Source organism: Salvelinus sp. IW2-2015, linkage group LG8, assembly GCF_002910315.2.
Source record: "Salvelinus sp. IW2-2015 linkage group LG8, ASM291031v2, whole genome shotgun sequence".
NCBI classification, from domain to species: domain Eukaryota; kingdom Metazoa; phylum Chordata; class Actinopteri; order Salmoniformes; family Salmonidae; genus Salvelinus; species Salvelinus sp. IW2-2015.
In genome coordinates this window covers 34336097-34362589 of record NC_036848.1, presented here as the reverse complement: position 1 = coordinate 34362589, position 26493 = coordinate 34336097, and the positions used below count along the sequence as shown (strand labels likewise).

General features: G+C 44.7%; 1 protein-coding gene across 1 annotated transcript; it reads left to right on the top strand.

The window, feature by feature from the left end:
• The first annotated feature begins 659 nt into the window (after positions 1–659).
• On the top strand, positions 660–18890 carry msh2 (mutS homolog 2 (E. coli)). The gene is made up of 16 exons (XM_023993157.2): positions 660–908; positions 1982–2127; positions 2215–2493; positions 8376–8522; positions 8730–8879; positions 9842–9975; positions 13475–13674; positions 13756–13865; positions 13934–14057; positions 14172–14322; positions 14394–14491; positions 14626–14871; positions 16677–16881; positions 17462–17709; positions 17789–17952; positions 18580–18890. Exons 1-16 carry the CDS (start codon positions 701–703, stop codon positions 18754–18756), a joined length of 2787 nt encoding a protein of 928 aa, XP_023848925.1. The 5' UTR covers positions 660–700; the 3' UTR covers positions 18757–18890.
• Positions 18891–26493: the final 7603 nt, after the last annotated feature.

Sequence of the window (26493 nt, the reverse complement as noted above, 5' to 3'; positions counted from 1 at the left end):
GCCAACTCGGAGGCCATCGAAAATGGCGGGAGCCGATGTTTTGTTTGAATCAGATGGCGTGTCGAGTGGAGATGAGAGTGAGAAGAATTGTATTACAGTGGCGAATGCAAAAGGAAATAAGAGAAGTAAAAGGCTAGTGGAAACTAGTCGTTTTTGGTTGGAATAAGGGTTTTGAATCGATGATGATACCTGGGAGATCCGTTTGAAGTCTATATTAAAATTGTGGATGAGGTGGCGTCGATGAGAGTAAAGAGAAGTGGGTTTATTTTGTTTCAAGAAGTTGTGGGATTGGAATTTGTTGTGTGTGGATCTTCGAAGCAGCTATCAAGGGTGTTATCTCTGGTTAGATTCCAGGCTGTATCACAACCGGCCGTGATTGGGAGTCCCATAGAGCGGTGCACAATTGGCCCAGCGTCGTCCGGGTTAGGGTCATTGTAAATAAGAATTTGTTATTAACTGACTAGCCTAGTTACAGGTTAAATCATTTAAAAAAATAAAATTAACAGAATGTCGGCCAAAATATATTTTGTTCCATCTTTTCACACTGCCTGTGCTTCCTCTCACTACCATATTTGGTACTGAGTTGAAACGCCAACCGGATGCTTCACATTTATTCATCCGGTGAAATATCTGTCTCATAGTTCTATCTTTGCCCTGACGTAACTTCCTGTTGCTCCAGTCCGTGGCGGGAGATTCCAGCATGGCGGTGCAACCGAAACAGAGCTTGTCCATGGACGCTGCTACCGAACATGGCTTCCTTACCTACTACTTTTCCATGCCGGAGAAGCCAGACACCACCTTCAGGGTCTTCGACCGGGGTGACTACTACACGGTGCACGGGACCGACGCGCTGTTCGCCGCCAAGGAGGTTTTCAAGACCAACGGAGTCATCAAGACCCTGGGCTCAGGTAGCTACACTTATTTAGCTCACAAAGCTAGCCATCTGTATGGTTTTCCACGTTATGTAAGCTAATCCTGATAGCTAGATGCTAAACTACTGCATTATTTGCGTGGCCTATGGTTAGCTTGCTAGTTTAGACGCTAACTAAATCCCAATTTGAGAACCTAAAATCACGCCACTTCGATACTGTTACGACCGGAATAGTTTTTCGTAGTAGGTTATGCTAATTTACACAACATGTGCCTCGTTTATCAAAGTATTTGTCAAGGAACACGCCTGATGTAACTGTTGGGACGCTTTTTAAAAAATATATATTTTTCATGTAACGTCAGACGTTATTGCCGCAGTAGTACGTTTCGGTGAAAATCACTACAAAAAATGTGCTTCAGCCAAAGATTTATATAACTAAACCAAGATGGACCACAGCCTGTCGTTTCCAATGGGAACAAATGCGCCATGGGTGGCAGAGCGATGCACGAACTAGCGCGATCCTGTTGGCGCGTAATAGGATCATCTGCTTATTTTCGTTAGGGAACGCCTACTCTGTGAACTGCGAGTGTGCAGTAACTCAATTCGCCATTGCACTCCTAAACAACGCATTAACATTTTTTTTTTGTTGCTAAGGGTGAAGTCTACAAACCTTAGTCCACTCTGTTCATAACAGATTGTAATTTTGGGACCGGAACTGTATTGAGATCTAATGTTTAATCGTTGAGAGAAAGAAGAATGTCGGCCAAAATCTCTAATCTCCATCTTCTCCCACTGCCAGCCAGTGGGCTTCCTCTCACTACCATATTTGGTAGTGAGTGGAAACGCCAAGCAGATGCTTCACATTTTATACATCCAGTGAATATCTGTCTCGTTGTTCTATGTGTGCTTTAGCTGTAACCCGGACTCTATTCTGGCTAGCTACACTATTTAACTACTTCCATCCTTACTGTGGCAAGCAGGACATTGCTCCCCATCTAGCTAGCTAGCTGTCTAAAATAGTTCACGTTGAGTTTTTGTGCTGCAACTAACTACATAGCAGTGCACGATCATTCATTTAATGACCTGTATTTATTGTGTGTGTGTGTGTAGGTAGCCGCAAGCTGGAGAGTGTGGTTCTCAGCAAGACAAACTTTGAGGCTCTGGTCAGAGACCTGCTGCTGGTGAAACAGTACAGAGTGGAAGTCTACAGGAACCAAAGCAAAACCAAGGATCACAGCTGGCAACTGGAGTACAAGGTACAAACACAGCCATATAGACACAATCTGAAGATTACATTTATAAGTGTTGTAATAGTTCTCTCTTTCACTACTTCCTCCCTCCAGGCGTCTCCAGGGAATCTGAGCCAGTTTGAGGAGGTTCTATTTGGCGGGGCTGAGGGAAGAGGGGCTGGCTCAGCGGGGGTTGTGGCCGTACGGTTGGCTGTCGGGAGTGACGGACAGCGCGTGGTGGGCGTGGGCTATGTGGACGCGTCCCTAAGGACCATGGGAGTGTGTGAGTTCCTTGATGGAGAGACTTTCTGTAACCTGGAGGCTCTACTTGTGCAGCTGAGCCCTAAGGAATGTCTGCTACCACAGGGTGACAACACTGATAACATACGACAGGTAGGTGTGCGTGTGTGTGTCTATGCAACAGAGAGAAATGTCTTTGTGGGAGGAGAATGAAGTCTGAGAAAGGGAGTGGCTGTGTGAAAAAGGGAGTGGCTGTGTGAAAAAGGGAGTGGCTGTGTGAAAAAGGGAGTGGCTGTGTGAAAAAGGGAGTGGCTGTGTGAAAAAGGGAGTGGCTGTGTGAAAAAGGGAGTGGCTGTGTGAAAAAGGGAGTGGCTGTGTGAAAAAGGGAGTGGCTGTGTGAAAAAGGGAGTGGCTGTGTGAAAAAGGGAGTGGCTGTGTGAAAAAGGGAGTGGCTGTGTGAAAACGGGAGTGGCTGTGTGAAAAGGGGAGTGGCTGAGGGAGGGAGTGAGGTGAGGTGATAAAGGGAGTATGTATGTCTGTGTGTGAGTCCATATACAGTACCAGTCAAAAGTTTGGACACACCTACTCATTCAACGGTTTTTCTTTATTTTTACTATTTTCTACATTGTAGAATTATAGTGAAGACATCAAAACTATGAAATAACACATATGGACTCATGTAGTAACCAAAAAAGTGTTAAGCAAATCAATCTATTTTATATTTTAGTTATTTCAAAGTAGTCACCCTTTGCCTTGATGACAACTTTGCACACTCTTGGATGGGTGATTGTGTAGGCCAGGTCATCTGATGCAGCACTCCATCACTCTCCTTGGTCAAATAGCCCTTACACAGCCTGGAGGTGTGTTTTGGGTCATTGTCCTGTTGAAAAACAAATGATAGTCCCTCTAAGTGCCAGCCAGATGGGATGGTGTATCACTGCAGAATGCGTGTGCCTTCAATTCTAAATAAATGACTGACAGTGTCACAAGCAAAGCACCATCACACCTCCTCCATGCTTCACGGTGGGAACCACACATGCGGAGGTCATCCGTTAACCTACTTTGCGTCTCACAAAGACACTGAGATTGGAACCAAAAATCTCAAATTTGGACTCATCAGACCAAAGGACAGATTTCCACCGGTCTAATGTCCATTGCTCGTGTTTCTTGGCCCAAGCAAGTATCTTCTTCTTATTGGTGTCCTTTATTAGTGGTTTCTTTGCAGCATTTCGATCATGAAGACCTGATTCACGCAGTCTCCTCTGAAAAGTTGTGGTTGAGATGTCTGTTACTTAAACTCTGTGAAGCATTTGTTTGCACTGCAATCTGAGGTGCAGTTACCTCTAATGAACTTATCCTCTGCAGCAGAGGTAACATGAGAGCCAGTTTCATCATTGCGCTTGATGGTTTTTGCGACTGCACTTGAAGGAAGTTCTTGAACTTTTCCACATTGACTGACCATGTCTTAAAATAATGATGGACTGTCATTTCTCTTTGCTTATTTGAGCTGTTCTTGCCATAATATAGACTTGATATTTTACCAAATAGGGCTTAGGGACCTTGTCTCAACACAACTGATAGACTCAAATGCATTAAGAAGGAAATTCCACAAATGAACTTTTAAGAAGGCACACCTGTTAATTGAAATGCATTCCAGGTGACTACCTCATGAAGCTGGTTGAGAGAATGCCAAGAGTGTGCAAAGCTGTCATCAAGGCACAGGGTGGGTATTTTGAATTGTTTAACACTTTTTTTTTGGTTACTACATGATTCCATATGTTATTTAATTGTTTTAATGTAATCACTATTCATTCTACAATGTGGAAAATAGTATAAATAAAGAAAAACCCTGGAATGAGTAGGTGTCAACTTTTCACTGGAACTGTATATACCTGTGTGTGTCTGTTCTTCCTTCGGAAAGTATTCAGACTAAATTTACTTTTTACACATTTTGTTACGTTAGAGCCTTATTCTAAAATGGATAATAAAACAAACTCTGAAATCTACACACACTACCCCATAATCAGAAAGCGAGTTTTGGACATTTTTGTGTACGTTATTTACATAAGTATTCAGACCCTTTGCTATAAGACTCAAAATTGAGCTCAGGTGCATCCTGTTTCCATTGATCATCCCTGAGATGTTTCTACAACTTGATTGGAATCCACCTGTGGTAAATTCAATTGATTGGACATGATTTGGATAGGCACACCTGTTTCATATAAGGTCCCACAATTGACAGTGCATGTCAGAACAAAAACCAAGCAATAAGGTCAAAGGAATTGTTCGTGGAGCTCCGAGACTGGATTGTGTCGAGGCACAGATCTGGGGTAAGGGTACCAAACCATTTCTGCAGCATTGAAGTTCCCCAAGAACACAGTGGCCTCCATCATTCTTAAATGGAAGAAGTTTGGAACCACCAAGACTCCTCATAGAGCTGGCTGCCCGGTCAAACTGAGCAATCGGGGGAGAAGGGCCTTGGTCAGGGAGGTTACCAAGAACCTGATGGTCACTGACAGAGCTCCAGAGTTCCTCTGTGGCGATGGGAGAACCTTCCAGAAGAACATCTCTGCAGCACTCCACCAATCAGGCCTTTATGGTAGAGTGGCCAGACGGAAGKCACTCCTCAGTAAAAGGCACATGACAGCCCGCTTGGTGTTTGCTAAAAGGCACCTAAAGGACTTTCAGACCATGAGAAACAAGATTCTCTGGTCTGATGAAACAAAGATTGAACTCTTTGGCCTGAATGCCATGTGTCACATCTTGAGGAAACCTGGTACCATCCCTACGGGGAAGCATGGTGATGGCAGCATCATGCTGTGGGGATGTTTGTCAGTGGCAGGGACTGGGAGACTAGTCAGGATTGAGGCAAAGATGAACGGAGCAAAGTACAGAGATACTTAATGAAAACATGCTCAGGACCTCAGACTGGGGCGAAGGTTACCCTTCCAACAGGACAACGACCCGAAGCACACAGCCAAGACGACGCAGGAGTGGCTTTGGGACAAGTCTCTGAATGTCCTTGAGTGGCCCAGCCAGAGCCCAGACTTGAACCCTATCTAACATCTCTGGAGAGACCTGAAAATAGCTGTGCAGCAACGCACATCCAACCTGACAGAGCTTGCAAGGATCTGCAGAGAAGAATGGGAGAAACTCCCCAAATACTGGTGTGCCAAGCTTGTAGCATCATACTCGAGGCTGTAATCGCTGCCAGGTGATTCAACAAAGTACTGAGTGAAGGGTCTGAATACTTATGTAAATGTGATATTTCAGTTTATTTTTACTAAATTAGCAAACATTTCTAAACAAGTTTTTGCTTTGTCATTATGCGCTATTGTGTGTAGATTGGGGGGGTGGACGATTACAAATCAAGTTTTATTTGTCACATGCACCGAATACAACAGGTGTACCTTACAGCGAAATGCTTACTTACAAGCACTTAACCCAATTTAAGAAACATTTTAAGAAAAATAGATGAGTAAAAAATTCTATAATTTTTAAATAATTTAAAGAGCACCAGTAAAATAAGTAGCGAGGCTATATACAGGGTTCCCGGTACAGATTCAATGTGCGGGGTCACAGGTTAGTCGAGGAATTGAGGTAATATGTGCATGTAGGTAGAGTTAAAGTGACTGTGCAAAGATAATAGAGTAGCAGCAGTGTAAAAGAGGGGAGGACAATGCAAATAGTCTGGGTAGCCATTGGATTAGCTGTTCAGGAGTCTTATAGCTTGGGGGTAGAAGCTGTTGAAGCCTTTTGGACCTAGACTTTGTGCTCTGGGACCGCTTGCCGTGCTGTAGCAGAGAGATGTCTTAGACTCCTGCCACCCTAGTCAATGACATTTTTTAGGGCCTTCCTCTGACACCGCCTGGATGGCAGGAAGCTTGGCCCCAGTGATGTACTGGGCTGTACGTACTAGCCGTGTAGTGCCTTGCGGTAGGAGGCAACCAGGCAGGATGCTCTTGATGGTGCAGTTGTAGAACCGTTTGAAGATCTGAGGACCCATGCCAAATCATTTCAGTCTCCTGAGGGGGCATAGGCTTTGTCGTGCCATCTTCATGACTGTCTTGGTGTGTTTGGACTATGATAGGTTGTTGGTGATGTGGACACCGATAAACTTGAAGCTCTCAAGCTGCTCCACTACAGCCCCGTCAATGAGAATAGGGGCGTGCTTGGTCCTCCTTTTCCTGTAGTCTACAATCATCTTCTTTGTCTTGATCACGTTGAGGGAGAGGTTATCCTGGCACCACACGGCCAGGTCTCTGACCTCCCTATAGGCTGTCTCGTCGTTGTCGGTGATCAGGCCTACCACGGTTGTGTCGTCGGCTAACTTAATGATGGTGTTGGAGTTGTGCCTGGCCATGCAGTCATGAGTGAACAAGGAGTACAGGAGGGGACTGAGCACGCACCCCTGAGGGGCCCCTGTGTTGAGGTTCAGTGTGGCGTATGTGTTGTTACCTACCTTTACCACCCGAGGGCAGCTCGTCAGGAAGTCCAGGATCCAGTTGCAGAGGGAGGTGTTTAGTCCCAGGGTCCTTAGCTTAGTGATGAGCTTTGAGGGCACTACGGTGTTGAATGCTGAGCTGAAGTCAAAAGAATAGCATTCTCACATAGGTGTTCCTTTTGTCCAGGTGGGAAAGAGCAGTGTGGAGTGCAATAGAGATTGCATCATCTGTGGATCTGTTGGCGCGGTATGCAAATTGAAGCGGGTCAAGCGTTTCTGGGATAATGGTGTTGATGTGAGCCATGACCAGCCTTTCAAAGCACTTTATGGCTACAGACGTGATTGCTACGGGTTGGTCGTCATTTAGGCAGGTTACCTTAATGTTCTTGGGCTCAGGGACTATGGTGGTCAGCTTGAAACAACATGTTGGTATTACAGACTCAGTCAGGGACAGGTTGAAAATGTCAGTGAACACACTTGCCAGTTGGTCAGCGCATGCTCGGAGTGCACGTCCTGGTAATCCGTCTGGCCCTGCAGCCTTGTGAATGTTGACCTGTTTAAAGGTCACACTCACATTTTCTACGGAACAGGGAGAGCTTTGTACATGCCTCTGTGTGTGGAGTAAAGGTGGTCTAGAGTTTTTTTCCCTCTGGTTGCACATTTAACATGCTGATAGAAATGAGGTAAAACTGGTTTACCTGCATTAAAGTCCCCGGCCACTAGGAGTGCCGCCTCTGATGAGCATTTTCCTGTTTGCTTCTGGCCTTATACAGCTCGTTGAGTGGGGTCTTAGTGCCAGCATCGGTTTGTGGTGGTGAAATAGACAGCTACGAAGAATATAAATAAAAACTCTCTTGGTAAATAGTGTGGTCTACAGCTTATGAGATAATCCACCTCGGGCTAGCAAAACCTTGAGACTTCCTTACTATTAGAATTTGTGCACCAGCTGTAGTTTACAAATATACACAGACTGCCACACCTTGTCTTACCGGAGGTAGCTGTTCTATCTTGCCGATGCAACGTAAAACCCGCCAGCTGTATGTTATCCATGTCGTCGTTCAGCCACCACTCGGTTTAACATAAGATATTACAGTTTTTAATGTCCCGTTGATGGGATATACGTGATCGTAGTTCGTCTATTTTGTTATCCAATGATTGTACGTTGGCTAATAGGACTGATGGTGAAGGCAGATTACCCACTCGCCGTCGGATCCTTACAAGGCACACCGACCTATGTCCCGATATCTCTCTTTCTCCTGCGAATGGCGGAGATGGGGGCCTCTGTCCGAAGTAAATCCTTTGCGTCAGAGTCTTTTTAAGGTAACATTTTTTTCCCAGTACGAGGTGAGTAATCGCTGTCCTGATATCTAGAAGCTATTTTCGGTCATAAGAGACGGTGGCAGAAACATCAAAAAAAAAAAAAAAAAGTTTAAATTACGCAAACCACACGAGCACAATTGCCTAGGAGACCGTGAAACGACAGCCATCTCCTCTGGCGCCATTGTAGAGGAGATGGCTGTAACCTAACAAAATGTGGGAAAAGTCAAGGGATTTGAATACTTTCTGATGGCACTGTATATCATGTGTGTAGGTGGTGCAGCGTGGCGGTGTGTTGCTGTCAGACAGAAAGAGAACGGAGTTCAGTAGTAAAGACATGACCCAGGACCTCAACCGACTGCTACGGACCAGGAAAGGGGAGGCCAACGCCTGCAACGTTCTGCCTGAACTAGACAAACAGGTAACACTCACAAACCTACTCGTATTGGCTGAGTCTTAATAAACAGTTGTTAGCGCTGTGTGTCGGTCTGGGTTGCAGCAGCTTGTCCCAGCGTGCATTGCCATTAGTAAAGCTCTTTATCTAACCACGCCGCACATGGGATAATATGACTGTTTCCAAACACAACCCACTCCGTTAGTAGTAAAATGACATGTCTGTGTGTTCCAGGTAGCTATGTCATGCCTGGCAGCAGTGGTTCGTTACCTGGAGTTGCTGTCTGACCAATCAAACTTCAGCTCCTTCAGCTTGACGACCCTTGACCTGAGCCAGTACATGAGGCTGGACAACGCTGCTGTACAAGCCCTCAACCTCTTTCAGGTACATTTCAGGTAACATTTAGCTTAAGTTGATCAACTATGAATAATTCACACTACAAGCGCGGGCCACAATGTTCCAAAATGCTATTACGGGAGACCACCGTTCTCAAATGTGCACCTGATGCGTACGTTTAAAAAAAAAAATGCGACAGAGATGGATATACAGCGTAATAGTAGGAACTTGGAGGGAATATCTGACGATGCAACAATAGGATTGTGCCTTACTGCCTTTGGACAGTAGAAGAAGAAATGCTGGATTTTGACTGTTGGCTATAGGCTTAGTAAAATGTTCAGGTTTCCATCAATGATATGGCTGGTTAGTCATCGCATATGTAATTATTTAGGTTATGGAAATATATAATTTTAGAATATCATTCCAATGTTAAGCAAATAGGCCTGTTAGAATGCACTTTTGACTCTCTCCCAGCCTGTCTTTTTAAATGTAATTTGACCTTTATTTAACTAGGCAAGTCAGTTAAGAACAAATTCTTATTTTCAATGACGGCCTAGGAACAGTGGGTTAACTGCCTTGTTCAGGGGCAGAAGGACAGATTTTTACATTGTCAGCTCGGGGATTCGATCTTGCAACCTTTCGGTTGCTAGTCCAATGCTCTAACCACTAGGCTACCTGCCTCCAGCAGGCCCGGAGCTGAGGTTTTGTGCCAGGAGTTACTATGGCATTAGCATTAGCTGTAGGCTGTGGCTAGCTACTATGGTGTTGTAGAAAATATGGTTGTATCTCCCTGAACCGAATTCACACTGTAAAATGTGCTAAGTATTTCTGCATCACGCTGCAACACTGCCTGGCTGGGGGCTGTGTGTGCACACATGAAGAGCTGGGTGACGGATTCATTTTTAGAAGCGCTGTGCACAGGCATAAACGTTTTTAATCTACTGAAGTGAGACTTTGTCCTTGTGTTTCTTGGCAGTCTGAGTCTGTCCTGATAGGCTCGTTCTCCCCAGGGTTCTCCCGATGACACCAGTGGAGCCCACTCATTGGCCGGGCTACTGAATAAGTGCCGCACCCCTCAGGGCCAGCGATTGGTCAACCAGTGGATCAAACAGCCACTCATGGACAAGAACAGGATTGAGGAGAGGTGAGGTCCAACTTCTCTTCAACCCTCTCCCTTTCTCTTTCGCTCATCTCAGTACTGTACCAAAGAGAATATCCATGAAAAACTCCAGAAACTGCTTCTACAATAGAAATCCCTGATCAGGTTTGTAGGCAGTGTCATGGCGACTTTAGCTCGCTAAGCTCATGCGCATGAATGTGTCATCAGGTCTAACGGTTGTGTTGTGCAGGCCATCAAATAAAAGGCACTCCTTCGATATGAAATTGTTTTTGGCAAATGGAAGAGTCCGTTTTGTCAAGGTTGTAGGAATGACTAATCATATGATACATTTTTTTACCATACCAACTATTACTGCCTGCTTGAATGGTGAATAGCTCCGATACACATAAAATGACCCCGGGAATCGATAGAACACCGCTCAGAGATTCACATATGATATAACATTCAAAATGGGTTAATCTTTCTTTTAAGGACCAATGCAGGGGTGGGGGCTACATCAAATTATGACGTCAGTGATCTTCAGGTCGCAAAGTCGGAGCTCTAGAAAGATGTGTGAATTTCCGAGTTGGATGACTGTTCAAAGTAATTTTTTTTCAGAGTTAATTGTTTTGAGTTCCAAGTTGTCTTGAAAGCACCGAAGTCGGAGTGTTCCGAGTGTCCAGTTGTTTTGAAAGCGGCATTATTGATCTATTAACTAATGTCACCAGGCAGGTCAATACTCCATCTCATCTGAACAGGCTGACATTTCAGGCTGTCTCTTCAAACAGCTCTTAGACTAAAAGGGCATTTTCACCATTTCACAGCGTTCTTCCGACCTCATAGTGTGGAATATATAAAACACAGGAAAATCAAGTTAACTGCAGGATTTGAATATGCTATCATCCTACTTGGACCTCTTTTGCTGACATGGCCTTCAATATTGACATCTTCAAAACAAGTCATGTCGCACTGCTGTGAGTGGACGTCATCAACATTAGTACATTGACACCTTTTATTCAACAAAAGCAATCTCACAAAATATCATCGCGTCAATTGTAATGGAAGCCACAGATGTAGGATACATTTTCTAAAGCTAGAATACATTTTTATCCGTTCGACCGGTAGATTCTATCATCCAACTTTCTTTATTGTGACGACTGATGATTGACAAATCAATTTGTAAGGTACGCGGGGAACGTGATGTTATCACATACAGTTGAAGTCGAAAGTTTACATACACTTAGGTTGGAGTCATTAAAACTCGTTTTTCAACCACTCCACAAAATTCTTGTTAACAAACTATAGTTTTGGCAAGTTGGTTAGGACATCTACTTTGTGCATAAGTCATTTTTCCAACAATTGTTTACAGACAGATTATTTCACTTATAATTCACTGTATCACAATTCCAGTGAGTCAGAAGTTTACATACACTAAGTTGACTGTGCCTTTAAACAGCTTGGAAAATTCCAGAAAATGATGTCATGGCTTTAAAAGCTTCTGATAGGCTAAATGACATAATTTGAGTCAATTGGAGGTGTACCTGTGGAGGTATTTCAAGGCCTACCTTCAAACTCAGTGCCTCTTTGCCTGACATCATGGGAAAATCAAAAGAAATCAGCCAAGACCTTAGAAAAAAAATTGTAGACCTGCGCAAGTCTGGTTCATCCTTGGGAGCAATTTCCAAACACCTGAAGGTACCACCACATTCATCTGTACAAACAATAGTACGCAAGTATAAACACCATGGGACCACGCAGCTGTCATACCGCTCAGGAAGTAGACGCGTTCTGTCTCCTAGAGATGAACGTACTTTGGTGCGAAAAGTGCAAATCAATCCCAGAACAGCAGCAAAGGACCTTGTGAAGATGCTGGAGGAAACGGGTACTAAAGTATCTATATCCACAGTAAAACAAGTCCTATATTGACCTAACCTGAAAGGCCGCTCAGCAAGGAAGAAGCCACTGCTCCAAAACCGCCATAAAAAAGCCAGACTACGGTCTGCAACTGCACATGGGGACAAAGATCGTACTTTTTAGAGAAATGTCCTCTGGTCTGATGAAACAAAAAAATAACTGTTTGCCATAATGACCATCGTTATTTTTGGAGGAAAAAGGGGGAGGCTTGCAAGCCGAAGAACACCATCCCAACTGTGAAGCACGGGGGTTGCAGCATCATGTTGTGGGGGTGCTTTGCTGCAGGAGGGACTGGTGCACTTCACAAAATAGATGGCATCATGAGCAAGGAAAATTGTGGATATATTGAAGCAACATCTCAAAACATCAGTCAGGAAGTTAAAGCTTGGTCGCAAATGGGTCTTCCAAATGGACAATGACCCCAAGCATACTTCAAAAGTTGTGGCAAAATGGCTTAAGGAGAACAATGTCAAGGTATAGGAGTGGCCATCACAACGCCCTGACCTCAATCCCATAGAAATTTAGTGGGCAAAACTGAAAAAGCATGTGCGAGCAAGGAGGCCTACAAACCTGACTCAGTTACACCAGCTCTGTCAGGAGGAATGGGCCAAAATTCACCCAACTTATTGTGGGAAGCTTGTGGAAGGCTACCAGAAATGTTTGACCCAAGTTAAACAATTTAAAGACATTGCTACCAAATACTAATTGAGTGTATGTAAACTTCTGACCCACTGGGAATGTGATGAAATAAAAGCTGAAATAAATAATTCTCTCTACTATTATTCTGACATTTCACATTCTTAAATTAAATTGGTGATCCTAACTGACCTAAGATGGAATTTTTACTAGAATTAAATGTCAGGAATTGTGAAAAACTGATTTGAAATGTATTTGGCTAAGGTGTATGTAAACTTCCGACTTCAACTGTAACTAATAAATCTCCACATTTAATTCCAAATGCCTACTGCTTGCAAAATCCAGTCATTCAACTTTAAAAATATTTCTTTGCAAGACAAGGATGGTCTTGACTTTGAAGACTGCCTGAATTGCTTTATATTGCAATTCAAAGTTTCACCGTCAAATTGTTAGATTTTTACGAGGCCTTCATGAGTGCAAGGTATGCCATGAATATTAGGCTATTCTTCCATTGTATCCATGCTGGCTTTTGCGATGGGTGGGCAGGGCATACAGCGTGTCGCCACTTTTTATTAATGCACAATTTGTCGAAATGGAAACACTTAAACCACTTTAATTTTATTTAACATTCTAGATTTTGATTATTTTTTTTTTTGACACAACGGTTCAATGGAAACGCACCATGGCAGGCAATTGTCGCATCTTCTTTCTATGCAAACTTTCTAAATGTCAACAAAAAAAATCACTGGACAAGTTAATGGAAACCTAGCCACTGGCTCGACTGGTTGAAATGGTTGTGTCATTTAGATTTGAGAGAAAAATAACTAAGGATACATTTTTCACTTCTCCCATTGACTTTCCAACCCCCTGGTCTGTCGAGTCTGCTCCGAGGCTTTCCCAGAAGTATTAGCCGTGTTTCCTGCTGCCACCTTCTGGTTTTTCGTAGTACTGCAGACACTACCTGTGATTTCTCACTGTCTGTGTGTGTGTGTAGACTGGACCTGGTAGAGTGTCTCGTGAATGACGGTGAGGCCAGACAGACTCTTCAGGACGATCTGTTGCGGCGGTTCCCAGATCTCCACCGCTTGTCCAAAAAGTTTCACCGGCTCTCGGCAACACTTCAGGACTGTTACCGCGGTTACCAGGCCGTGGGCCAGATCCCTGCACTTCTGTTGGCTCTGGAGAAACACCAAGGTACACACACGTGCACGCACACACACACATACTAAGATGCGCGCGCACACACTAACTCCGTAGCACCATCCTGTGTTGTAGGAAGTCACCAGATGCTGTTGGAGGCTGTGTTCATCTCTCCTCTCAGAGACCTGCAGGCTGACTTCATCAAGTACCAGGAGATGATAGAAACTACACTGGATATGAACCAGGTAGGGTGGGTGTGTGTGTGTGTTCCGTGGTAGAATACACTAGATGTGAACCGTGCGTGTTTTTGTAGGTGGAGCACCATGAGTTCCTGGTGAAGGCGTCGTTTGACCCGGTGCTCTCTGAGCTGAGGGAGAAGATGGACACACTGGAGAACAGCATGCAGAGCGTACTGAACAGCGCAGCACGGGAACTAGGTACACCACACACACACACACACACACACACACACACACACACACACACACACACACACACACACAGAATAGACATATACCAGTGTATTTAATTGTGTGTGTGTGTGTGTTTAGGTCTGGATGCTGGTAAGACAGTGAAGTTGGAGTGTAACAATGTGTTGGGGTATTACCTGAGGGTGACCTGTAAAGAGGAGAAGAGTCTGAGGAACAACAAAACGTTCACAACGCTGGACGTCCAGAAGAATGGAGTACGGTTCACCAACAGGTATGGCGCGCTGACACACGCATACACACAATTTTCCCTGCGGTGAGCTAACTTTCTCTGTGTGTGTGTAGTAAGCTGAGTTCTTTGAATGAAGACTACACCAGGAACAGAGAGGAGTATGAGGAGGCTCAGAACGCCATCGTTAAGGAGATCATCAGCATCGCCGCGGGTGAGAACACACACACACACACACACACACTCTGCAACTTCCTATCAGGTTTGATGTAGCATTCTTAGTAGAAATGCATGTTGGAACGGAGTCTCCTTTTTCCTTTTCTTAAATATACCCTTGGACGTCCCCAGGCTACGTGGACCCCCTGCAGTCGCTGAGTGACGTCATCGCCCAGCTGGATGCGGTGGTCAGCTTCTCTGTGGCGTCAGTCTCTGCCCCCATCCCCTACGTCAGGCCACGCCTCCTGGCTGTGGACCGCAGGCGCCTGGAGCTCCAACAGGCCAGACACCCCTGCCTGGAGTCGGACGCAGACACAGCCTTCATACCTAATGATATATCCTTCATCCAGGGGGAGCAGAGCTTCTATATCATCACAGGTACACATGCACACTTCTTTTATTTTGAGAGGATTTCAGAGGAGGCTGCAGCCGTTCATTCACCCGTTTAGGGATTTGACTGAACACCAAGTCGGAGGACATTGGAAACCAGGGCAAAGTTCCATTCACGATCTCCGGTTCGGTACTATAATTGTGTTACGTTCGGTACTTCTGTCACGCGTCTCTCACACGATTGAGAGGATCAAGTCTATCAGCGCAGCCCCTTTTTTATAGCGTGAAGAGGAAAGATCCCGCTACACTTATTCATTGCTAGAGCTGTCTGGGCTGCATTGTTAGCTCCCAACTCCTGCTGCACAGAAGTTGGTACACTTGAATAATGCAACACGGCATGTAGAAATGTTGAAACTGTTAATTACTGTTCGCAAAACAATGTCCACACAGGCTAAAACACTATGCAAGAAGATACTGGTAGCTTCCAGCTTTAATTGTAGGCTAACTTTCTTTGCTAGTTTACAGCTGAATTCACTACCCTCGTACTTTGTTTGTGAAACCATAATGCAAAATATGCTGATTTCAAAGCGGATATCCACCAAAAGCGTTATTAATTCACTTAGTCTCCCTCGCCAACAAAAGCAAATTTGCTTAATCTTCCTCTCCTTCTGGTTTCCACAAGGTCAGATTCCACTTCCTCTCCCCATGTCTCATTACGTTCTTCGAGACGGCGCACACTTTTATAAGGCTGCTTCTTCTACGCAAATGTTGTTGGTCAGGACAACATTAAGTTCTCCTGGCAGTTGTTATTTAAATCAATCCTAAATGGAAGGGACTATTTGTCATCTGTAGCCCCATGAAATTAGCTAAAACAAACTCAATAATATGCATTCACCTGTATTGTGAATAGACCTAGGCTACATCTTGATTTACCCAGTTCATCAAGAGATGTACCAATCAAATAATTGATTACCGTTATGTTTTGGAGTTTGGACTGGATAATTGATGAATTACATTCGGAAATGAAATTAACATCAAAATCCGTCAGTTTAAGATGGAAATCTGTTTTTTTTGCATGGCTGCGTCTCAGTCCACCGCACCCGCCGATATTGCCCTTACGCATCTGTGGTGAAAGGTGGCAGAGCAGTGTTTGTCAGAGACCGTGAGACATAACGAAAAATCGTTCTTCTCGAGAAATCGTCTGTGGTGTCCGAACGATTTGGCCTACAAACTATTATGACCACTCTACTGAAAGATGACTCACGAACACGATGGGGTTCCCCGTTTTGCTCTAGAATACCAACAAGCCTCACAAGACTCGTCTTAAGATCCCCAGTACCAGATTAAAAAATGAACGTTTAGTGCCTAAAATAAGTACATGTAAATAACAAATAAACCAATGGTTTCCTGATCTTCTCTCAGATATAGGACACTTCAGAACAAACGTCCTTTTGATCTTTTGAACTGACCTCTGTTCCAATGTAGTAAATCTGTTATTCATTGCATTTGTATTGGCTAATAGCAGTAATGCAAATTCAGTGTTTCATCCAATCATTTTTTACTTTATATCTTAAGGGGTCTTAAAATTCAAAATCCAATAGTTAACCTGGTATCGAAGTTAAACTTAAGGTATCACGACAACACTAGTGTCCATACCATAGACTGTATAAGGGTCAATACTCATAAACTGAGCACACCATGGAGACGTGTACATTTTTCTTGATACATTTAGCCCGAGAAATGCACAATGCTCTTCTGTACTGTATGTGCTACGTTCATTTTAGTACAAACACTCACACCCCTCTGGCCTGACGTACAGATTTACATGCATTAACCCTCCCTCCTCTCCACAGGTCCTAATATGGGCGGGAAGTCTACCTTCATCAGGCAGGTGGGCGTGATCTCTCTGATGGCTCAGATTGGCTGCTTTGTCCCCTGTGAGAAGGCGGAGCTAAGCATGATTGACAGCTGTCTGTGCCGTGTGGGGGCGGGGGATAGCCAGCTCAAGGGCGTGTCTACATTTATGTCAGAGATGCTGGAGACCGCAGCTATTCTCCGGTGAGAACACGCACACGCCACCATCTCTGCAGCTCTTTTCTCTTTTAGTTTAGTCAAATCCTTTACGTGCATCATTGACAATGAACATGTACAGGTAACTGCCAAAATAAAGGAAACGGTAACATAAAGTGTATTAATAGGGCTTTGGGGCACCACGAGCCAGAACAGCTTCACTGTACCTTGGAATAGATTCTACAAGTGTTTGAAACTCCATTGGAGGGATGCGACTCCATTGTTCAACAATTTTCTGTTGGTGGTAGAAAATGCTGTCTCATGCATATGTTTTTAATTGGGTTGAGGCCTGGTGACTGAGTCGGCCATGGCAAATGGTTTACATGGTTTTCATGCTCCTCAAACCATTCCGTGACCACTAGTGCCCTGTGGAAGGAGGCATTGTCATCTTGTGGGGGCATAGCCAAAATAATAGCCTGCCCAGCATTTTTTATACATGACCCTAACCATGATGGGATGTTAATTGCTTAACTCAGCAACCACACCTGTTTTCAATGTACTTTGTATCCATTATTTTTGGCGGTTGCCTGTACATTGACTCAACTGTTACACTATTTTCTCTCCCTAGCTCTGCCACGAAGAACTCTCTAATAATAATCGATGAGTTGGGTCGAGGAACATCTACATTCGATGGCTTTGGTCTGGCCTGGGCCATCAGTGAACACATCGCCTCTAAGATTGGCTGCTTTTGTCTGTTTGCCACTCACTTCCACGAGCTTACGGCGTTGGCCACACACCACCCCACCGTCCGCAACCTGCACGTCACCGCTCTGACCACGCAACACACACTCACCATGCTCTACAGGGTCAAACCAGGTACACACACTACACTGTAGTATCCAGTATATACACACAAACATCAGCGCAGCGGTTGACAAAGTATGTGTGTGTTTAGGTGTGTGTGACCAGAGTTTTGGGATCCATGTGGCGGAGTTGGCGTGTTTCCCGCCGGCGGTGGTCGCCATGGCAAAGCAGAAGGCTGCAGAACTGGAGGAGTTTCAGGAGGAGCCTAGTGGGGAGGAGGGGCCAGAGGCCAAGAAACGACGCAGCGATAAACAGGTAAACACTACGACAAGATAGTTTTGGCTGTTGTCTTTTTGACATGTAGAACAAAAATATAAATGCAACATGCAACAATTTCAGAGTTACAGTTCATATAAGGAAATCAGTAAATTCATTTATTTCAATTAGGTCCTAATCTTTGGAGGGCATACGCCCAGCCAATCCATATTAGGTTTTCCCCACAAGGGCTTTATTACAAACAGAAATACTCCCCAGCACCGCTCCCCCCCAACCCCCCTCAGACGATCCCACAGGTGAAGAAGCCGGATGTAGAGGTCCTGGGCTGGCGTGGTTGGAGGCAGCTTATGGTAGAGAAATTAACATTCAATTCTCTGGCAATAGCTCTGTTGGACATTCCTACAGTCAGCATGCCAATTGCACGCTCCCTCAACCAGAGACATTTGTTTCCTTTTGTACCCAGCTTCTTGATAATCTTGGCAAAGGTGAAATTCACTAACAGGGATATAAACACATTTTTGCACAAAATGAGAGAAATAAGCTTTTGGAGAACTTCAGGGATCTTTTATTTCAGCTCATTAATAAACATGGGACCAACACTACGTTGCTTTTATATATTTGTTCGGTGTAGAATGACTCCAACCTTCTAATACTGTCTCTTTCCAGGAGGGAGAGGGTTTGATCCAGTCGTTTCTGGAGAAGGTGAAATCTCTGCCGGCAGTCACCATGACTGACCAGGAGGTGAAGGCGGAGCTTAAAGCCATGAAGCAGGAGCTTGTTGCCCATAACAACGCTTACATCACTGAGCTCCTGGCACGCTCCGCCCCTATCCACTCAACCTGAGACCGGTCGTACGGTACACACGTGAGATCGGTTCTGTATACACTCACCCTAGTGAGATGTAGTTTACAGCACTTGGTCAGTTTTTCTCTTACCATCTTCCTCGTTATGTTACCAATAAAATAAACCTGTTCAAATCATTGTGTTTTCTTGAAAGTAATGATGGTTGCATGAATAAACCCCATCCCTCGTAGCTGAGATGCAATTATTAGTCCAAACACGTTCTGTTTTGCAACAGTTTCTATTCAGGTAGGTCCCTCCAGTTTTATAGGCATACTACATTTCAGTTCAAATTTGAAGGAACTATTTATTGAATGTCTACAGGTAAATCATACAGACAAGTCATTTACACATCACTAACAGAATACATTTTTCAGATCAAGTTCAAGCTATAAATAATGTTGGTGTGGGTTTTGACACATGCATCAAATCTGAGTGAGAGATTTAGCCTGGCTAATGTGGTACACAGGGTCATGGCTAGAAGGGATCCAGCTTTTGTCAAATTAACGGCAAAAATTTAATTTTGCTGTTAATTTGACGACCTGGACCCTTCTAGCCATGACACACTAGTCTTGGACAGGAGTTTGTTAGTGGTGCAATATTACCCCAAAAGTTGGTTCGAGCTTTGTTTCTCTGAAATTTTCTTTTTTTCTTTCTGGGGGTGGGGTTGAGACCTATCGTGCTTTGGATTAGAAAATTCAACAAGTTGTATTGGTAAAGGGCAGCACTCGAGTGAGAGCCTTTCCAGACTGAAGTCAGAAATACTGAATTTGGCTTCAACCAGATTAGCCCCGGATGCCTGACAGAAAAAAAGACATGGCCTGAAACTTTGGCAACTAAGGTTTCTTTTTTTCACTCTTTGTGCTGGATAGTAAGAATAACGCCGACAGATGGTCTCTTCGAGTTCTTAGGAAACTATGCAGTATTCTTTTAATGTACTATTTCTTACATTGTTACCCTGGGAAAAACTATAGGATATAGGAGCACCGCCAATTTACCAACATTACGACCAGGAATACAACTTTCCCGAAGCGGATCCTCTGTTCGGACCACCACCCAGGACAATGGATCTAATACCAGGAGCCGACCCAAAACAACGGAGCCGCAGAAGGGGCAGACGGAGCGGCCTCCTGGTCAGGCTCCGTAGACGTGCCCACCGCTCCCGAGTACACTACTCGCCCATGTCCAGTCTCTTGACAAGGTAGACAATTCAAGCCATGGTTGTCTTGGCTCTCTCGGGATATGTTGTCGGAATCGGTTCAGCCACCGGGCTTCTCCATGCATCTCTCTGGGAAGAGGAAGAGGGGTGTATGCTTGATGATTAACAACTCGTGGTGTAATCATAACATACAGGAACTCAAGTCCTTCTGCTCACCCGACCTAGAATTCCTTACAATCAAATGCCGGCCGTTTTACCTACCAAGACTGGACTCTATGTAAACTGGAAACTATACAGTTGTGGACAAAAGTTTTGAGAATGACACATATGAATTTTCACAAAGTCTGCTGCCTCAGTGTCTTTAGATATTTTTGTCAGATGTTACTATGGAATACTGAAGTATAATTACAAGCGTCAAAGGCTTTTATTGACAATTACATGTAGTTGATTCAAAGAGTCAATATTTGCAGTGTTGACTCTTTTTCAAGACCTCTGCAATCTGCCGTGGCATGCTGTCAATTAACTTCTGGGCCACATGATGGCAGCCCGTTCTTGCATAATCAATGCTTGGAGTTTGTCAGAATTTGTGGGTTTTTGTTTGTCCACCTGCCTCTTGAGGATTGACCACAAGTTCTCAATGGGATTAAGGTCTGGGGAGTTTCCAGGCCATGGACCCAAAATATCGATGTTTTGTTCCCCGAGCCACTTAGTTATCACTTTTGCCTTATGGCAAGGTGCTCCATCATGCTGGAAAAGGCATTGTTCATCACCAAACTGTTCCTGGATGGTTGGAATAAGTTTCTATTGGAGAATGTGTTGGTACCATTCTTTATTCATGGCTGTGTGGTTTGTTCTTAGGCTAAATTGTGAGTGAGCCCACTCCCTTGGCTGAGAAGCAACCCCACACATGAATGGTCTCAGGATGCTTTACTGTTGGTATGACACAGGACTGATGGTAGCGCTCACCTTTTCTTCTCCGGACAAGCTTTTTTCCTGATGCCCCAAACAATCGGAAAGGGGATTCAGAGAAAATGACTTTACCGCAGTCCAATCGCTGTACCTTTTGCAGAATATCAGTCTGTCCTGAAGTGGCTTCTTTGCTGCCCTTCTTGACACCAGGCCATCCTCCAAAAGTCTTCGCCTCACTGTGCATGCAGATGCACTCACACCTGCCTGCTGCCATTCCTGAGTAAGCTCTGTACTGGTGGTGCCTCAATCCCGCAGCTCAATCAACTTTAGGAGACGGTCTGGCGCTTGTTGGACTTTCTTGGGCACCCTGAAGCCTTCTTCACAACAATTGAACCGCTCTCCTTGAAGTTCTGATAAATGGTTGATTTAGGTGCAATCTTACTGGCAGCAATATCCTTGCCTGTGAAGCCCTTTTTGTGCAAAGCAATGATGACGGCACGTGTTTCCTTGCAGGTAACCATGTTTGACAAGAGGAAGAACAATGATTCCAAGCACCACCCTCCTTTTGAAGCTTCCAGTCTGTTATTCGAATTCAATCAGCATGAGAGTGATCTCCAGCCATGTCCTCGTCAACACTCACACCTGTGTTAACGAGAGAATCACTTACATGATGTCAGCTGGTCCTTTTGTGGCAGGGCTGAAATGCAGTGGAAATGTTATTTTGGGATTCAGTTCATTTGCATCGCAAAGAGGGACTTTACAATTCATCTGATCACTCTTCATAACATTCTGGAGTATATGCAAATTGCCATCATACAAACTGAGGCAGCAGACTTTGTGAAAATTAATATTTTGTCATTCTCAAAACATTTGGCCACGACTGTATATATCCGGAGGCTGCTTTTATTGTAGCTGGGGATTTTCAGAAAGCAAATGAGAACAAGGCTACCTAAATTCTATTAGCATATTGATTGCACGACACGCAGGGCTAATACTTGACCGCTGCTACTCTAACCTCCGCGATGCATACAAAACCCTCCCCTCGGCAAATCCGACGCCATCTTATAGGCAAACTCCAACAGGATGTACCAGTGACAAGAACCATACAACCCTGATCTGGCCAATCGGAAGCCACGCTTCAAGATTGTTTTATATATGTTCCGGTCAGCCTCAGAACATTAACCGAAAACGACTGACTCAGTGAGTACGTTGGAGATGTTGTACCCACTGTGACGATTAAAACCTACCCTAATCAGAAACCGTGGATGGATGGCGGCATTCGCACAAAACTGAAAGAGTGATCCACTGCATTTATCCATGGAAAGAGGTCTGGAAATATGGCTGAATTGAAACAGTGTAGCTATTCCCTCCGCAAGGCAATCAAACAAGCGAAGTACCGGTACAGGGACAAGGTGGAGTCGTAATTCAACGGCTCAGACACGAGACGTATGCGGCAGGGTCTACAGGAAATCATGGACTACAAAAAGAAAAATCAGCCACGTCAGACACCGACGTCACCCTTCCAGACAAACTAAACACCTTCTGCCCACTTTGAGGATAATACATTGCCACTGTCGCGGCTCACTAACCAAGACTGCGCCCCCCCTCCCTAGTTCTCCGTGGCTGGCGTGAGTAAGACATTTAAGTGTTGACCCTCGCAAGGCTGCTGGCCCAGACGGCATCCCTAGCCGTGTCCTCAGAGCATGCACAGACCAGCTGGCTGGTGTGTTTACGGACATATTCAGTCGCTCCCTATCCCAGTCTGTTGTCCCCACATGCTTCAAAATGGCTACTGTTGTTCCTGTACCCAAGAAGGCAAAGGACTGAACTGACTACCGCCCCGTAGCACTCACCTCTGTCATCATGAAGTGCTTTGAGAGGCTAGTCAAGGATCATATCACCGCCACCTTACCACCCACCCTAGGCCCACTTCAGTTTGCATACCGCCCCAACAGGTTCACAGATGACGCCATCACACTGCCCTATCCCATCTGGACAAAAATAATACCTAATGTAAGAATGTTGTTTATTGACTACAGCTCAGCATTCAACACTATAGTACCCTCCCAAGCTCATCTCCGCCCTGTGCCACTGGGCCATGGACTTTCTGACGGGCCGTCCCGAGGTGGTGAAGGTAGGAAACATCTTCGCTGACCTTCAACACTGGGACTCCACAAGGGTGTGTGCTCAGCCCTCTCCTGTACTCCCTGTTCACCCACGACTGCGTGGCCATGCACGCCTCCAACTCAATCATCAAGTTTGCAGATGACACAACAGTAGTGGGCTTGATCGCCAACGACGAGACAGCCTATAGGGAGGTGGTGAGGGGCCTCGGAGTGTGGTATCAGAAAAATAACCTCACACACACAACGTCAACAAAACAAAGGAGTTGATCGTGGACTTCAGGAAACAGCAGACCTCTCTATCCACATCGAAGGGACAGCAGTGGAGGTGGAGGAAAGTTCCTGGGCGTACACAGACGTACTGAAATGTTCCACCCACACAGACAGTGTGGTGAAGCCGCAACAGCAGGAGGCTGAAGAAATGTGGCTCGTCATCTAAAACCTTGACAAACTTTTACAGATGCACAAATCGAGAGCATCCTGTCGGGCTGTATCACAGCCTGGTACGGCAACTGCACTGCCCTCAACTGCAAGGCTCTCCAGAGGGTGGTGCGGTCTGCACAACGCATCACCGGGGGCAAACGACCTGCCCTCCATGACACCTACAGCACCCAATGTCACAGGAAGGCCAAAAAGATAATCAAGGACAACAACCACCCGAGCCACTGCCATCATCCAGAAGGCGAGGTCAGTCCAGGTGCATCAGAGCTAGGACCGAGAAGCTGTACTTCAGTCGCTATCTCAAGGCCATCAGACTGCTAAACGGCAATCGCTAACTCTGAGAGGCTGCTGCCTACATTGAGACCCAATCACTGGACACTTTCGCTAGTGATCCATTATTAATTTAAAACAATGCCACTTTAAATAATGTCACCGTATCTTACATTACTGTATTTTATACCATCTATTGCACCTTGTTTATGCTGCTCGGCCATATTCTCATTCACCCCTTTAGATGTGTATATTAGGTAGTTGTGGAATTGTTAGATATTATTGCACTGTAGGAACTAGAAGAAGCAAGGATTTCACTAACCAAGTGTATGTGACCAATAACATTTGATTTTGATGTGTAATCTATGAGCAGAATTAGTTCTCAGTTGCTTTCAAACTATAAATTGTTTTTCTGGAAGCTGTGGTGTGCCATTTTCCACCACATGGGCCAGCCCCTAGCGATTAGAGTTCCACCCATGAGGATCAGCCTGCTAGCAAGATGCACCCACAGCAGAGCATTCTGAAACTATTCAGACCCCTAGACTTTCCACATTTTGTTACATTAGTCTTATTCTTAAATTGATTATTCCCCTCAATCTACACACAATACCCCATAATGACAATGAAAAACCCCCAGAAATATTACAAAAGTATTCAGACCCTTAACTCAGTACATTGTTGAAGAACCTTTGGCAGCAATTACAGCCTCAAGTCTTCTTGGGTATGACGCTACACGCTTGGCACCTGTATTTGGGGAGTTTCTCCCATTCTTCTCTGCAGATCTTCAAGCTGTCAGGTTGGATGGGGAGCTTCGCTGCACAGCTATTTTCATGTCGCTCCAGAGATGTATGATCGGGTTCAAATCCGGGCTCTGGCTGGGTCACTCGTCCCGAAGCCACTCTTGCGTTGTCTTGGCTGAGTGCTGAGGGTTTTTGTCCTGTTGGAAGGTGAACCTTTGCCCCAGTCTGAGGTTCTGAGCGCTCTGGAGCAGGCTTCTATCAAGGATTACTCCGTTCATCTTTCCCTCGATCCTGTCTAGTCTCCCAGTCCCTGCCGCTGAAAAATATCCCCACAGCATGATTCTGCCACAATGCTTTACCGTAGGGATGGTGCCAGGTTAACTCCAGACTGTGACTCTTGGCATTCAGGCCAAATAGTTCATTCTTGGTTTCGTTAGACAAGAGAATCTTGTTTCTCATGGTCAGAGTCCTTTAGGTGCCTTTTACTGAGTGGCATGTCTGGCCACTCTACCATAAAGGCCTGAGTGGTGGAGTGCTGCATAGGAGTACCTTCCATCTCCACAGAGGAGCTCTGTTCTTGGTCACCTCCCTGACCAAGGCCCTTCTCCCCCGGTTGCTCAGTTTGGCTGGGCGGCCAGCTCTAGGAAGTCTTGGTGTTTCCAAACTTCTTCCGTTTAAGAATGATGAGGCCACTGTTCTTGGGGACCTTCAATGCTGCAGAAATGTTTTGGTACCCTTCCCCAGATCTGTGCCTCAACACAATCCTGTCTCGGAGCTCTACGGACCATTCCTTTGGTTTTTGCTCTGACATGCACTGTCAACTGTGGGCCATTATAGACTATGCCTTTCCCCATGTCCAATGAAGTTATGGAAACAAGATTCACCGGAGCTCAATTTCAAGTCTCATCGCATCTGAATACTTATGTAAATAATGTGTTTATTTTGTATAAAATTTGCAATTAAGGCTAACGTCACAATGTGGAAAAAGTTTAGGGGTCTGAATATTTTATGAAAGCACCTGTCAGAACAATTTCCAGGTACCACGGTTGTCTTAAGCACAACTTTCAGAACTACTGGCTAAAAATGCAGAATCCTTTTCCAATTTCTGCCTAAAATGGCATATGGGTATAACTGCATGAAGCAAGGATATGCATATTATTGATACCATTTCAAAGGAAACATTGAAGTTTGTGGAAATGAATGTAGGAGAGTATAACACATCTGGTAAAAGATCACACAAATGAAAAAACATCTCTTTTTGTTCCATCTTTGAAATGCAAGAGAAAGGTCATATCTAGATAGGTGTAATTTAGCTTTTTGCCAGCAGTGTGTGCAAAGTCTCAGACTGTTGTATCAAGTCTGCCAGGAGTTTGCCCAAATGTGCTAAATTGGTGCTATAGTAATAACTAAGTTTACACACATCCTGGATAATTAGCTTCCCCATAGAAAACACTGGCCAGGCGGGGAGACAGCTGGGATTCAAACTGTAGAACCCAGTTCCTACATTTCATCTCTGGGACCATCAGGATGACAAATCAGAGCGAGGTGTATCACACGATAGCATGGTATTTTTTACACTGTAAATTGGACAGTGCAGTTAGAGTAACAAGAATATAAACTTTCTGTCCATATGTTGGCTGTTAAGTCATTCTAGTCACATTAGCAACAACTGTAGAGGTTAATCAGACACACAACACTGATCTAATAGTTTTATTTTCTTACAAATGACCAGTTTCCTTTATTTTTTTTTTCTTTCTAGGAAATTAAAACCCTTTTTGAATTCATACTAGCATCTACATAATGGTTTTTAATACTTCACAATATATTAAGTCTAGATGTTATGGTACACATGCTTACAATCCAGGCTGCCTGTAGAGCCAGTCACCACAATACACAGGGAGGGGAGCGGGTGGGAGGGGGACCGCAGAATAACTCATGTCCCGATACCTCATATCTGACCCTCTCCAGTGGCTGCATATGAACACAACCATACACATGCACCCACAAAACAATCCACACAGATGCACAACAGCCAGCCATACCTACCTTGTTCCACCGGTCCTATATATATATATCTATAACCTGGAGAGGGTCTTCA